General features: G+C 49.5%; 1 protein-coding gene across 1 annotated transcript in view; it reads right to left on the reverse strand.

Moving 5' to 3' along the window:
• The window catches only part of LOC147110843 (voltage-dependent calcium channel subunit alpha-2/delta-2-like), a 2,842,873-nt gene that overhangs the window by 1,437,898 nt on the left and 1,388,216 nt on the right, over positions 1 to 16,759 (reverse strand). The window contains exon 11 of the mRNA XM_085999971.1: positions 5,138 to 5,296. Within this exon, the coding sequence (XP_085856097.1) occupies positions 5,138 to 5,296 (159 nt within the window). The remainder of the gene's footprint in view (positions 1 to 5,137; positions 5,297 to 16,759) is intronic.

Here is a 16,759-nt window from a genome sequence, read left to right on the forward strand (position 1 = left end):
CCGTTGGTATCCATTTTTAACCCTAAGAAGGGTGTTTCGGTGATGACAGCACAGAGGCTCCAGAGATGGTCCCTTTTCCTAGGGGCACATCAATATCAAATAGAATTCAAAGGTACAAAGCAGCATGGCAATGCTGATGGGCTGTCGCGCCTGCCACTACCTGAAGAAGAAGAGACGACGAAAGTTGACCCTGTTGAGTTATTTCATTCGACCATCATCGAGTGTTTACCAGTCACCAATGCAAGTATTGAAAGAGAAACCCGGAACGACCCGACACTGTCCCGAGTCTACGAGGTGACAGTGAAGGGATGGCCAACACATGGTGATCCTCTGTTACCGGCATTCTCGGCAAGGCAAGACCAGCTGTCCGTCTGCCATGGTACTTTGATGTACGGGACAAGAGTGATTATTCCTCCCAAGTTAAGGGAAAGAGTTCTAAAGGAACTGCATGAAGGTCATCTGGGGGGAGTTAAGATGAAAAGTCTTGCTAGGGCTTATGTATGGTGGCCGGGTATTGACCAACAGATAGAGGAGTTGACGAAAAGCTGCGCTGGGTGCCAAAAAGTGCAAAATGCACCTCCGATCGCACCGCTACACCCATGGGAATGGCCTTCAGCCCCATGGCAACGCGTACATATTGACTTTGCTGGTCCATTCATGGACTCCATGTTCCTAATTGCGGTGGACGCACATTCCAAATGGCCAGAAGTGATCAAGATGAATACCACTACTTCAGAAAAGACAATTGCGGTGTTAAGAACAATATTCGCAAGGAACGGATTGCCAGAACAGATATGTTCGGACAACGGACCACAGTTCGTGTCGGAAGAATTCCAAAAATTCTTAAAGAAGAATGGGGTGAAACATTATACCTCTGCCCCATATCATCCGGCGACAAACGGGTTGGCCGAGAGATTTGTCCAAACATTCAAAAAGGCAATAAAGGCCATGAACGATGATCAGATTCCGCTACAACACAAGGTGGACAATTTCCTAATGGCATATCGAAATGCCGCTCATGCAGTAACTAACCAAAGTCCTGCCATGATGTTTTATAACAGGAGGTTGCGGTCCAGGTTGGACTTGTTAAAACCAAATGTGCGGGGGGAAGTGGAAAACAAACAGTTCCGGCATATTAATAACAAGACCACTCGAAGTTTCGACGTAGGACAACCAGTGTTGGCAAGGGACTATGGAAACGAAAAATGGCAGTCCGGAACAATTCGGGCCAGACAAGGACCTCTGATGTACACAGTAGATATTGGTAACAATGTGATAAGGCGTCATGCGGATCAACTGGTAGAATCGAGAGCAAGGGTCGAACCCATGGTTGCGACAGAGACAACTGTGGAAGACGTTAATGAACCTGAAGCATCTACCTCGGCAGGGAATGTACCTGATGATGACGTCCAATACATAGGAAACCAGCTAGAGGAGTCACCTCAGCAACAAGAATCAGAGACCACTGAAAGGCGTTATCCAACCCGAATCAGAAGGCCTCCTGAGAGACTGAACCTTTGAACTGTTTATACCTGAAGTTATATATGTATATATGTTATTATGTTATGTTAAATGGGGATATGACTGTTAAGCTAAAAAAGGAGGATTGTGGTGTATGTAACCTGTTCCACCTTAAGAGAACTTAAGCCTGTTCCACCTTAAGAGATATACTACTTTCTCTGGCTGCTGTATACGTAATACCGGTGGTGACCACCGGTATATAAGTACTGTGTAGTGATATTGCTGTTAGTATAGCCCTGACCTCCAACTAGTAAAGACCTGTTGAAACGTTATTCTTGTAGTCTGTGTCAGTAATTAATCTTAAATACAACTAGAACACACAGACTTAACAAGGAACATCACGGGTTAGTTACAACATAAACTTTCCTCTACACTGTCCTATCAAGCACTCCCGCTGCAGATTCAGCACGGTTTAGATACAGAATAAAGCTCTCTCTACATTTTCCCATCAAACACTCCCAGGGCAGGCACATCACAGGTTAGATACAGAGTAAAGCTCCCTCTACACTGTCCCAGCAAACACTCCCAGGGCCGGGACAGCACGAGTTAGATACAGAGTAAAGCTCCCTCTACACTGTCCCCCATCAAACACTCCCAGGGCAGGGATATCACGGGTTGGATACAATGTAAAGCTCCCTCTACACTGACCCATCAAACACTCCCAGGACAGGTACAGCACAGGTTAGATACAGAGTAAAGCTCCTTCTACACTGTCCCCATCAAACACTCCCAGGGCAGGGATATCATGGGTTAGATACAATGTAAAGTTTCCTCTACACTGTCCTATCAAGCACTCCCGCTGCAGATACAGCACGGATTAGATACAGAGTAAATCTCCCTCCACACTGTGCCAATAACACTCCCAGGGCAGGTACTGCACGGGTTAGACACAGAGTAAAGCTCCCTCTACACTTTCCCATCAAACACTCCCAGGGCATGACCAACACAGGTTAGTTACAATGTAAACTTTCCTCTACACTGTCCTATCAAGCACTCCTGCTGCAGATACAGCACGGTTTAGATACAGAGTAAAGCTCTCTCTACACTGTCCCCCATCAAACACTGCCAGGGCAGGTACAGCACGGGTTGGATACAAAGTAAAGCTCCCTCTACACTGCCCCATCAAACACTCCCAGGGCAGGTACTGCACGGGTTAGATACAGAGTAAAGCTCCCTCTACACTGCACAAACACTCACTCCCAGGGCAGGTACAGCACGAGTTAGATACAGAGTAAAGCTCCCTCTACACTGTCCCATCAAACACCCCCAGGGCAGGTACAGCAAGGGTTAAATACAGAGTAAAGTCTCCTCTACACTGTCCCATCAAACACTCCCAGGGCAGGTACAGCATGGGTTAGATACAGATTAAAGCTCCCTCTACGCTGTCCCATCAAACAATCCCAGGGCAGGTACAGCACGGGTCAGAGTAAAGCTCCCTCTACACTGTCCTCATCAAACACTCCCAGGGCAGGAACATCACGGGTTAGATACAATGTAAAGTTTCCTCTACACTGTCCTATCAAGCACTCCCACTGCAGATACAGCATGGTTTAGATACAGAATAAAGCTCTCTCTACACTGTCCCCATCAAACACACCCAGGGCAGGGACAGCACGAGTTAGATACAGAGTAAAGCTCTCTCTACACTCTCCCCCATCAAACACTCCCAGGGCAGGTACAGCACAGGTTGGATACAAAGTAAAGCTCCCTCTACACTGCCCCATCAAACACTCCCGGGGCAGGTACAGCACGAGTTAGATACAGAGTAAAGCTACCTCTACACTGTCTCATCAAACACTCCCAGGGCAGGTACAGCACAGGTTAGATACAGAGTAAAGCTCCCTCTACACTGTCCCATCAAACACTCCCAGGGCAGGTACAGCACAGGTTAGATACAGAGTAAAGCTCCCTCTACACTGTCCCATCAAACACTCCCAGGGCAGGTACAGCACGGGTTAGATACAGAGTAAAGCTGATCCTTGTGGAACACTGCTTCCCACCTTTTGCAAATCTGAGTAACTTCCCTAAACTTCGACTCTCTGTTTTCTGCTGTGTAACCAGCTTGCTCCCCATTCTGCTACTTGTCCCCTGACTCCACTTGCTCTGACCTTAGTCATGAGTCTACTATGCGGTACCTTATCAAAGGCCTTTTGAAAATCCAAATATATTACATCTACTGCATTACCCTTGTCTACTCTTTCTGTTACTTCTTCAAGGATTCAATTAAGGTTGATCAAGCATGGCCTTCCCTTTTGAAATCCATGCTGACTGCTCTTTACTATATTTTTGAATACTAGATCATTTTCTATTAAATCTTTGAGTAAGGATTCTATTATCATTTGTACCACTGACACTAAGCTAATTGGTCTATAATTTCCTGGACTTGTTCTATGTCCCTTTTTAAATTTAGGAATCACATTAGCTGTCCACCAGTCATCTTGCACTATTCCCTTTTCTAATGATTTTTTATAAATGTATAATAGTGCCCTGCTTCTTTAACATGTGCAGATGCAATCTATCTGGACCAGGGGTTTTATCCTCTCTAAGTTTGATTAGTTTATCAATTATCTCCCCCCTTACTATCTTAAATATAGTTACATTTCTTTTGATGTCTTCTAATATCATGTCATTTGATTAGTATCACACGATGAGTATTTCGATGTTTTGGATCTACTGGGACTGGGCAGAGACTGTTCAGGCTCTTATGGCTAAGATTTGCACCATCAGGCTGGGCTGGATTCTAGGCCCTTAGAGTGAAAGGGCAACCTGCAAACTCCCTACTGCACCATTTGCTCATTCTCATTACAGACGATATCATTACCTACAGAATAAAAGCAGCCGACACCACCCGTTAACCAATGGTTCTACTAATTACTCTTTTAAAAAGATCAGCTTTACAAACATTCATGACGAAGATGAATAGTGTTTTCTTCTTCTCAGTTTGTATTCGGCTTCTATTTTTGTTTGGAGTGTTGTTGTTGATGGCAACAACAGGGAAACTGGCTCAGAAGTGTAGAGGAGCTAAATTATTAAGCTCAGTTGGAATGACATGTGTGTTGAAGTAGGGGATGCAGATCACAGAATCACAGAAACCCCACAGTGCAGATAGAGGCCATTTTGGCCCATCGAGCCTGCACCGACACATATCCCACCCGATCCCCGTAACCCCTACACCAACACATATCCCACCCTATCCCTGTAACCCCACATATTTAATCCCCCTAACACTAAGGGTCAATTTATCATAGCCAATCAACCTAACCCGCACATCTTTGGACTGTGGGAGGAAACTGGAGCACCCAGAGGAAACCCACGCAAACACGGGGAGAATGTGCAAACTCCACACAGACAGTTGCCCGAGGCCGGATTCGAACCCGGGTCCCTGGCGCTGTGAGGCAACAGTGCTAACCACTATGCCACCGTGCAGCAGGGCCCAGGTCAACACATGTTTGTTCTGATAAATACTAATCACCACCTTAAAACCAACCATTAATATGTCGACAAGTCAGGATTAAAGGAGGACAACACTTCAACATGGCAGTCAGCCCAGCTTCCCTCCTAAAATCAAATCAGTGATTTAAAAACGCAACAAGTTGAGATGGATCAATGTGCTTACGTTGAGCAGCTGATCAAAGGCATAATGGAATCCTGATTTGTAATCTGTGACTCCCTGGGCATTCATCTTTTGCACGGCATCTTTCAGAACGTTCTTGTTCCTCACATTGGCTTGAACCAGCTGCTTGAAGCAGGCCACGGGATTGGCTTCATCATTGAACTGTGAAAGAGAAAAACAGCGTAACAAGCCAATCAGATAACAGCACAATCCGCATGTTCACAATCATAGGCCAATGACAAAGCAGGTGGCCATTCATCAATCAATCATAGGCCAATGACAAAGCAGTTGGCCATTCATCAACCAATCACAGGTCAATTGTGTTCTCAAAATCTAATTGCAAGTCAAGCGGTCAATGGCCAACTGCAAACCAGTCAACAACAACAAATAATAATATTTATCTAGCACCTTTAACATAGTAAAATGTCCCAAGGCATTTCACAGGAGTGTTAACAAACAAAATTTGACACCGAGCCACATGAGGAGCTATTAGGACAGATGGATCTTAGAGGGTAGGTTTTAAAGAGTGTCTTAAAATAGGAGACAGAGGCGAAGATGTTTAGGGAGGGAATTATAGAGATTAGAGCCCAGGCAGGTGAAGGCACAGCCGCCACTGGTGGAGCGATTAAAATCAGGGATGTGCAAGATGCCAGAATTGGAGGGTTGTAGAGCTGGAGGAGGTTACAGAAATAGCGAGGGGTGAGGCCATGGAGGGATTTGAAAACAAGGATGAGAATTTTAAAATTGAGGCGTTGCGGGACCGGGAGCCAATGTAGGACAGCGAGCACAGGTTTGATGGGGGAAGAGTTAGGATATGGGCAGCAGAGTTTGGATGAGTTTATGGAGGGTGGAAGATGGGAGGCTGCCAGGAGAGCGTTGCAACAGTCAAGTCTAGAAGTAATAAAGGCATAGCTGAGGGTTTCAGCAGCAGATGAGCTGAGGCGGGGCGGAGTCGGGTGAGGTTACAGAGGTGGAAGTAAGCGGTCTTGGTGATGGAGTGGATATGTGGTCAGAAGCTCATCTCATGGTCAAATACAACACCAAGTTTGCGAATGGTCTGGTTCAGCCTCAAGGCAGTTGCCAGAGAGAGGGACGGAGTCAGTGGCTAGGGAACAGAGTTTGTGGCAGGGACCAAAGACAATGGGGTAAAAATTGGGTAGCGCCCCCTATTTTAGCGCCCCGAAAAAGTTAGCATCCCCGCAGCTGGTTTTCCCAGGTAGCACCCCAAGAGGGAGGACGGGCGCTACTGGAAGCATCCCACGTCCCTCTTGGGGCACTGCAAATCAATATCGCAGCTACATGCCGCGGTACTGCAGGCCTTCCTCCCCTTATTAAATGGAGGCAGGTACTGCCAGGCAGCCAACAACAAAAATGGCCGCCCGCCACCTCCCCTTTAACTAGCGCCGTCCAGGCCGCAGGTAGGCCCCCCTGACCCCGGCGGACATAGCGTCTGGCGGTAAGTCGGGGGGTGCCACCCAATATCAGAGCCGGGGCGCGAGCGGGGCGATGACGTCTTCGCCGGTGGCGCAGCGCCGCACGGCGCTAATGGTTAGCACCGTCGCTAACCTCCTGCTGAATTTCACGGGAGGCGTTAGCGGCACCGGTAGGCGCAAATCAACCGAATTTAGCCCCCAATGGCTTCAACTAATATTTAGTTGGAGGAAATTTCTGCTCATCCAGTACTGGCAAATTCGAGAGAGTGGAGGGGTTGAGAGAGGTGGTGGTGAGGTAGAGCTGGGTGTCGTCAGTGTACATGTGGGACCTGATGCTGTTTTTGGATGATGTCACTGAGGGGCAGCATGTAGATGAGTTCTTTGGGGGACTCGAGAGGTACTGGTGCGGGAGTGGGAAGAGAAGCCATTGCAGATGATCCTCTGTCTATGACAGATAAGAATGGAACCAGGCGAGTGCAGTCCCACCCAGGTGGACGACGGTGGAGGCACATTGGAGGAGTCAACTGTGTCAAAGGCTGCAGACAGGTCGAAAAGGACGAGGAGGGATAGTTTACCTTTATCACAGTCACATAGGATGTCATTTATGACTTTGATAAGAGCCGTTTCGGTACTGTGGCAGGGGCAGAAACCTGATTGGAGAGATTCAAATATGGAGTTTTGGGAAAGTTGGGCATGGATTTGGGAGGTGACAGCGCATAGAAGAACTTTGGAGAGGAAAGGGAGGTTGGAGATGGGGCAGTAGTTTGCAAGGATGGAGATGTCAAGCGGTTTTTTTTTTAGAAGAGGGGTGATGACAGCAGATTTGAAGGAGGGAGGGACAGTACCTGAGGAGAGAGAACTGGTATCAATATCAGCTAACACGGGAGCCAGGACGGGAAGTTGGGTGGTCAGCAGTTTAGAGGGAATGGGGTCGAGGGAGCAGGAGGTGGGTCTCATGGGCAAGCTGAGCTCGGACAGGGCATGATGGGAGATAGGAGAGAAACTAGGGAAAGACGCAAGTTCAGGGCTAGGGCTGGGGGGAACCTTAGAGGAAGTTTGGCCCAGTGGGCAAGGGGAAGAGAGGGAAGCAGCAGAGGCAGCTGCACAGATCGTCTCAATCTTAGAGACAAAGAAGTTCCTGAGTTCCTCACACTTGTTGTTTGAGGTGTGGGTGGAGCAGACAGGGGAGAGGGGTTTAAGAACATGGTTTGAAGTAGAGAAAAGAAGCCGGGGGTTATCATTGCATTCCAGAATAATCCTGGAATGGTGAGCAGTTTTGGCAGACGAGAGCAGGACCCGATGTTGCTTTACATGGTCCAGCCAGATCTCCTGGCCGGCCTCCCATCTTCCACCCTCCATAAACTTACGCTCATCCAAACTCTGCTGCCCATATCCTAACTCTTCCCCCATCACACCTGTGCTTGCTGTCCTACATTGGCTCCGGGTCCCGCAACGTCTCAATTTTAAAATTCTCAAATGGCTAAACCAGTGTTGGCCATATCCATTCAAGTCCGTGTGTCCCTTGGACTTAAAGGAGCAGAGATGCGGGCCGTATCAAGGGGAACGGCAAGGGTGAGCGAGAGTATTGATTTTAATGGGGCTCAGAGCATCAAAGGTGGAAGTGAGGGTGTAGTTCAGCAGATCCCCCGCCACACAGTATCGCCCCCCGATTATCAAAATCCACGACAAGGCCTTGGACAACGTGGACCACTTTCCATACCTCGGGAGCCTACTGTCAACAAGGGCAGGCGTCGACGACGAGGTCCAACACCGCCTTCAGTGTGCCAGTGCAGCCTTCGGTCGCCTGAGGAAGATTGTGTTTGAAGACCAGGACCTCAAACCCGGCACTAAGCTCATGGTCTACAGAGCAGCAATGATACCCGCCCTGCTGTATGCCTCAGAGACATGGACCATGTACAGCAGGCACCTCAAAGCACTGGAGAGGTACCACCAATGCTGCCTCCACAAGATCCTGCAAATCCATTGGCAGGATAGGCGCACCAACGTCAGTGTTCTTGCTCAGGCCAACATCCCCAGCATTGAAGCTTTGACCACGCTCAATCAGCTCCGATGGACGGGTCACATTGTCCGCATGCCCAATACAAGATTCCCAAAACAAGTGCTCTACTCGGAGCTCCAGCACAGCAAGAGAGCCCCAGGTGGGCAGAGGAAATGCTTCAAGGACACCCTCAAAGCCTCCCTGAAAAAGTGTAACATCCCCACCGACACCTGGGAATCCCTGGCCCAAGACCGCACAAAGTGGAGGAGAAGCATCCGGGAAGGCACCAAACACCTCGAGTCACATTGCCGGGAGCAAACAGAAGCCAAGCGCAGGCAGCGCACGTCAACCCAACACCCCACCCAACCGCCCCTTCAACCACCGTCTGCCCCACCTGTGACAGAGACTGTAGGTCCCACATTGGACTCATCAGTCACCTGAGAACTCATTTTTAATGTGAAAGCAAGTCATCCTCAGTTCCGAGGGACTGCCTAAGAAGATGAAGAAGCTGCAGAAACGTTCTGGTGAATGGAGGGCCAATGACTCGGCAGATTTTGCAAGTCCAGTTGTAAGTGAATTGGGAGAGAGTTTTTTCAGGGGCGGACGAGAAACAAGTAAAGTTGGGAGGGGGAAGGCGGGTGTGGGTGGAGAGCGATACAACCAGGAGACACCAGTACTTACAACTCCCAACAGGGGACACCAGTACTCACTCCTCCCAACAGGGGACACCGGTACTCACCCCTCCCAACAGGAGACACCAGTACTCACATTTCCCAACAGGGGACACCAGTGCTCACATTTCCCAACAGGAGACACCAGTACTCACTCCTCCCAACAGGGGACACCAGTACTCACATTTCCCAACAGGAGACACCAGTACTCACTCCTCCCAACAAGGGACACCAGTACTCACTCCTCCCAACAGGAGACACCGGTACTCACTCCTCCCAACAGGGGACACCAGTACTCACATTTCCCAACAGGGGACACCAGTACTCACTCCTCCCAACAGGGGACACCAGTACTCACATTTCCCAACAGGGGACACCAGTACTCACTCCTCCCAACAGGGGACACCAGTACTCACATTTCCCAACAGGAGACACCAGTACTCACTCCTCCCAACAGGGGACACCAGTACTCACTCCTCCCAACAGGGGACACCAGTACTCACATTTCCCAACAGGGGACACCAGTAGTCACTCCTCCCAACAGGGGACACCAGTACTCACTCCTCCCAACAGGGGACACCAGTACTCACTCCTCCCAACAGGGGACACCAGTACTCACATTTCCCAACAGGAGACACCAGTACTCACTCCTCCCAACAGGGGACACCAGTATTCACTCCTCCCAACAGGGGACACCAGTACTCACTCCTCCCAACAGGGGACACCAGTACTCACTCCTCCCAACAGGGGACACCAGTACTCACTCCTCCCAACAGGGGACACCAGTACTCACTCCTCCCAACAGGAGACACCAGCACTCACACCTGCCAACAGGAGACACCAGTACTCACCAATATCTGACACACTCACAACAACCGTCCCCACACACTGATATCTGACACAAACAGACTTCCTTCAGCGATCCTTCTGTGGTCATTAAGTCTGCTGAGAGATTTTAGTATTGACCAATAGTTACAAATAATTTTGATTTCTGATTTCTGTGTTAGTAATTGAGACAGTAAACCCTCCACTGGAGTCAGGATGAATTGTTGCTGTGTTATTGGTTGGCTGCAGCTTTGGCTTCTTTACAGTTCTCCGTTCGTTTATCTGAGGGGAGATATTTGTCAGATTGATGTGATCCCTCTGCTCTCCATTCTTCAGCAAGTTCATAGGAAATGAAGGCAGACCTTCAACCTCACAGACAGTGGGAAAATATCTTTACTCAGACACATTGACCTTTCACTCCAATTAAATAGCCACTGAGGTGCAGCCAGTAGTGTGATGATGCTGAGCAGAAACAATTCCCGGGCCCATCTGAGGTGGATGGCAGAGCTGCTGTTGAGAAGGGCAGGGAGCAGACGAGCTCATCCCCTGGCAGATTACAGATTGATTGGTGATGCCTAGGAGGGGAATATTACAAAATGTGATGCGTCTCACTAATTCTATGGCTGTCACATCACAGACACTGGACAGCTTTGCATCGACTAAAATCCATTGCTTGTTAAACCCGAAATCCGCAGCCCACAAGTGCTTACATCTAATTCATCGCTGTTCAGCAGCAGAGCCATAAATGGGTCTATGTACAAGAAAGATGACAAATATTTGCACAGATATATCACGTTATACACATGATGTGCTATCAGCAGTCTGCTCCTGAATGAATACACAGGCCTGGTTGCACGTTCCAACCATGACAAATTCCCAGGTCATCAGATAGAATGGAGACTGGTTACATCATAAATATTGGGTTTATTGCTGAGTGATGATACAGCGATCAAAGCAGGTTAAATTCTCTTCAGATTGAAGATGACTCATTGCTTTCTCAGGGGTGAGATCAGTATCTACAGATTCCTGACTTCATTCTGTCATGTTATTCAACTCTTTTTTTTTAATCGAGTGCACTCACTCACTCACCTCAGTGAGCCAACCTTTGGCTCAGTGTAGCATTCCTGCCTGAGTCAGAAGGTGCAGGGCTCGAACCCCACTCCAGTCAGTCCCGGCTCGGAATTCTGGGTTGACATCCAGCGGGATACTTCTGTCCGGTGAGTGTGGGTGGCCCCCACTCATTGTATGCGTTGTGGGAGTTCATAAAACCCACCCTATTGGCCGGTATAAAGATAGTTACGGCCATGGAAGGAGGATTCACGTCACGGACTGTCAGACTGTTAATCAGCCTGCACACCCTTCCACTACTTCACACTGTTCTCCAAGGGAAGAGAGCGAAGATACAAAATAACGATGATGGCTCACAGCAGTGACACAATGGGATGCGGGGGCGGGTCTGTCAATGTCAAGGGGATAAGCTGGGTGACCTGGGTTTTCCCTGCTTTTTGGGACTGATGGACCGACTAGCTCAGATTTTCCTAATGAAAAGTGCCTGGACGGCAGGAAGTGGAAGACTGGGCCATTCTGCCGGATCCCCTTCCGCCTTGTGCCTGCCATATTTTCCAGTACGCGGGACCAACAGCGGAGGAAGGGCCCTCCTCAAACAGGCGGGCACTTGATTTTAATAATTATTGGGGGTGGGGGTAGCCATGTCCATTTGACGTGCCATTTCCTGCCAGTCTGGAGTGCAGGAGATCCAAACTGAGCTTTGTCTGTTTAAAATGGCTGCTCAGGTTCCCTAGGTCGCGGTAAATGAACTATTACAGTAATAGGAAAGGACGTGGCTTTCAACCATTTCATTGCTTGCAGATGCGACCATGGCTGTTACACTGGAACTGGGCTGGTTTGTGCCCTCCAGAGCTCACCCTGCCAGAATATGTGAGGTCAGGGTGGTTACCTCATTAGCATGGGGACACCAGGTGGCCGTGCCACTAGGAATGGGCCTACCAGCTCAAAGTGGCCGGAAACTCTAGCGGCTGCTGCCATCCGTTAGGGGTGGGGGTGGGGAGGTGGCGGTAAGGGAGGAGAAGTGCCTGGTTCCCATCTCACCCCATGAAAGATGATTTTGTGGCTCTTTCATTCCCCTTTATGAGGGGGCCCATAATGTCAGCAATAATAAAAAATATGACTTACCTAGTCTTCAGGGGTCCAGGTTGGTTCCCTCCCATTGTGGGGCCTACTTGCAGCCAGTGAACTTCAGCTCATGGGGCGTACCAGCCCGCAAACTTACACTGGGTCCCTTTCGGGTTGAGAAAGTGGGGACTGCCCACCCTTGGCCCCGCCCCCTTTGCGTCACTGCCCTTGGTTGGAGGCTCACCCCCAAACAAGGCAACTGGAAACTGCAATACTGGTCCGGCACCCCGTGGAGTTTGCGGCCATTCCGCTGAACCTCCGCCAGAGTTATGGCGGGGGTCCACTGGAATCTTACAGCACGCGAGGCCATTTGGCCTGTTGTGCCTGTGCTGGAGATTCTCAAAATTCAGCAGATCCCCCAAAACCAAGAAGATTACCCTAAAGAAGGGATTTTTGGACCATTAATAAACCATGTCAGAATGGTATAAGAATATTGGGCCTAAGGGAGATTTAAAATCAAAGACCCCAGGATTTTGGTTTTATTTTTAAAAGCATGTTCTAGCCTGTGGAAGGAAAAAGGCTGCAACAAAAGGATTGGGATTGGCCTCTGTAAATGGACAGTTTTGGGTATTGGCATTAACCGAGCTGTCTGGGGACTGTCCAGACTGTCTTAGTCATTTTACATACTGACAATAGACCAACAGAAAAGCAGTTCCCGCCAAAATTACAGAACCATCCAGAACCTTGCATAATGCAAAACATGCCACCAACCAACAAAAGAACCTTGGCCCCCACAGGAAAAGACAACTTTACTGCAATTAAACAAGAGGTTAAACAATCGATGGGACCATCCCGAAACCACTTCACGCATTTTTAAAACAATTTATCATCGATGGGACCATCCTGAAACCAATTAAACAATTCAAACCAATCAAAATTAACGAGCCCGCCAAAACTAACAATAAGCCAGAATTGATTTGGCGCGCAGATTAGCAGGCCTCAATCAGTATAATTGAAGGCCTGTTTCTCACAGAAAGGAGTTCAAGAAAGCAGTCCAAGAGGAAGTTAGTTCGAGTTCAAGTTCGAGTAAGAAGATTCGTCGACCCAGAAGAGATCCACCAACATCGGGATCAAGAAGTCCATCTCGAAGCAGTTCTCCCTCTTGAAGAAGTAACACACCATCACGGCAGACCAGGGCCCCACGAAACAAACAACCAAAAATATTACCAGCAACAATACTGGGCCCCCGCGACCAACAAGAAACCAACTTGGAAGAAACCGAAGATCGGCAAGTTTTTTTTCCCACTCTACAAACTATCCTGACTTACCCCTGGGTAAGATTTTACTGAAAAGACTCTAAACCCTACTTCTAACCAAAAGAAATTGTGTACTCACCTGATAGATCCAATACACACCCGACCGCATCAGCGGACACGCGAAGACTGACCAGCAACGCAGGTGAAGTCCTCTACCATGTCCGGGGTACGGCAGGCCCTAACCGCCACATCTCGAGAACCCCAAAATCATGAACCTCTACAACTGTCAAAAGAAGTCGTTTTGGTGAGCATTATCCCTGGTCCTCTGGAGCCCAACTTAGCTAGTGAAGTGGGGTTGGGAGGGGTGAAGTATTCTGTCTATTGTTATTTTCCCTCATATATTCTGAAGTGCTCCCCCAATTTAGAGTGTTAAGATTATTGTGTCGTTTATTTTCTTTCACAAATAAAGATCAGTTCTTTCACCAAAATTCAGTTGTCTGCTGCAATTTTCATTACAACCCCCGAATAAGTCCAAGGTCTAGAACCAAGGGAGTGGGAGTGATTCGAACTGCACATAAGTCAGAGGCGAAGCTGACCCCAAACACCACCCCCTACAGAAATGGCGACCGCGGCAGGAACTTGGCAAAAGGGATGTGATGCAGTGGACACTGTTTCTGAGGAAAGAAATAAGATGGAAGAGCGGATTTCCTCTTATGTGGTTGAGAAGGTGAATATCACCAAGAAATGGGTGACCAGTCTGTTACGTGCTGAGCGTCCCATGGACGCTGCAGCCAAATGGACTGAGAGCAAGGATCATTAAAGGTCTGTGGAAAAGGCCATCTGGTTGGTCTGCTCCCAGCGACAGATCCAGCTTTTAGATAAGAGAATTAAGGCACTGACAGAACAGCTGCGGGAATCAGCTCAACTGTCTCAAGCAAGGGCTCTAGCAGGGGAAGGATTATTGCAGGAATTAAAGGCCCAAAGTCAGGAGAAATTACAGATAGCGGAAAAGCACAGGAACAGACATGAATATTTTCGGTGTCAAGTCACCGAGGCAAAAAGTAATGAGTTAGTGTTATGAGAGGAGAACGCCCGCCTTACCAGGCAAATAAAAGAACAGGAAGAGAGGTTAAGAGACGTGTAGGCAGCTTATAAGGTAGCAAGCACTAGGGGTTTTGAAGCGGGAGATCACGGCCCCTGCCAAAAGCAGATCGACAGTTTAAACCTTGCTCTGTCCAGGGCAAAGGGCATGGTATGCCTAGTGAGCCCGGGTGGGACTGGAAGTAGAAGGGGAAACTGTTCAGACGTCACCTGTGGCGCCGGGGAACGACCCGGTTGGGCAGCAGGAGGGACAAGCAATCTGTAGGGAGGGCAGGGAGGAGTGCACACCACCACCACCTGTGGCGCCGGGGAATGACCCGGTTGGGCAGCAGGAAGGACAGGCAATCTGTAGGGAGGGCAGGGAGGAGTGCACACCACCACCACCTGTGGTGCCGGGTTTTGACTCGGTTTGGCAGCAGGAAGGACAGGCGATCTGTAGGGAGGGCAGGGAGGAGTGCACACCACCACCACCTGTGGTGCCGGGTTTTGACTCGGTTTGGCAGCAGGAGGGACAGGCGATCTGTAGGGAGGGCAGGGAGGAGTGCACACCACCACCACCTGTGGCGCCGGGGAACGACCCAGTTGGGCAGCAGGAGGGGCAAGCAATCTGTAGGGAGGGCAGGGAGGAGTGCACACTGCCACCACCACCTGTGGCACCGGGTTTTGACTCGGTTTGGCAGCAGGCAGCAGGGGGCAAGCCAATGCAGGAAAGGTCAGAGCCGGGGCCGATGTGCCCGGCTTGGCAGCAAAAGTTCGGCCCGCCCGGTGGTGGTGGGGGCCAGGGGCACCTTGAAAGCCAATTCGTGATTCCCAACGGTACCCAACAGCTTAGGGCTATGGTAAGTCACCTGAACAAACTCACCCAAAAGGGAGACCCCTTGGTCCACTTCATGGAAGTGGAACAGGCAGCAGGCATCAATGAGTGCGAAGACTCTGAGATGGCCAAAATGCTCCTGTTCTCTTTGGATGGCAAGTTGTACCAATCTCTCTCTGCAGAGAACAAGAAAGGACAGGGAGGGTACACTGCCATCCGGGAGGAAGTTCTGGAGGCCATGGGTATGAACGATGGTAGTCCTCTCTCCCGGGTGGAGAAGACTACACAGTTAGCAGGGGAGACCCCACAGGCTTTCGCAGACAGGCTGTGGCCTGTGTACAAGAGTGCCTGCAATGGGGATCTCAACCGGACTCACATGAACCATGACGAGCTGGCCCACTGGCTCCGAAGCCTGGTGGCAAACAGCTTGCGACAGATCAGAGCCAAGGCCGAGCTATGGTTTGACCCGAAAGGCCCCCAGGTCGCCGAGGAGACAGTGGTCAGACAACTGACCCTGGCTTACCGGAACGGTAGAGGGGTAAAAGAACACCAAACAAAAGGAAAGGTTCACAAAATAAAACCTACTAGCAAGAAAGAATGGCACCAGGAAGGGGGTAACCCTTCCAACACGAGGCGTAACTGCTTCGGGTGCGGGAAAAGTGGGCATTGGAGAAGGGACTGTAGAAACCCATGCAAGGATAATGTAGGGAAAAACTCCCCAGCTCCTGCCCCAAAGACAGAAACACTGACCTCTTCCCCCACGCTTGATTCAATAGTAGCTGCGCTCCAAGTTTTATTAGCTGGCCCAGGGAAGGTAGCCACAGCCACGGGTGCTTTAACTCCATCTGCCCCACCCAACACAGACCTATGACTAGAGCCAGCGCAGCCTGTCTATCTGTGTCCCCTTGAATATGATGCATGGAAGAGACCGCTTGTCAAGATGGAGGTGGAAAAGGTGAAAGGGACCTATCTGTTGGACACGGGAGCATCAAGCACCATTGTCTATTCAGATAACCCTGCTGCCTCACCTCTGTCTAACGGGGTCCCGTACAGCTTAGTGGGGTTTACAGGTAACGAGCAGGCTGGCTCATTCTCCATCACGCTGTCCATTCATTTAGGAGCACTCCACACCAAGTGGACCTGTGTTTTAATGAAATGGGAGCAGGAAGGAAAAGGGATCCTGGGGGCTGATTTTATCATGGGCCACAGGATTCTAGTGGATCTTAGGAACCACTGTCTGTGGGGAGCATGCATCAGCAAAGAAAGTGAAGTGGCAGTTATCCCAGAGAAACAGGGCAAGGGGACCTTGTGCACCGTAAAACCAAAGGAGGGTTACGACCTCGAACTAATGGTCAGTAACACTCCACTGGAATACCAGGCATTTGTGCGAGCA

The sequence above is a fragment of the Somniosus microcephalus genome, chromosome 11, assembly GCF_052327205.1.
Source record: "Somniosus microcephalus isolate GS21.2 chromosome 11, FLI_Smic_1.0, whole genome shotgun sequence".
Classification (NCBI taxonomy): domain Eukaryota; kingdom Metazoa; phylum Chordata; class Chondrichthyes; order Squaliformes; family Somniosidae; genus Somniosus; species Somniosus microcephalus.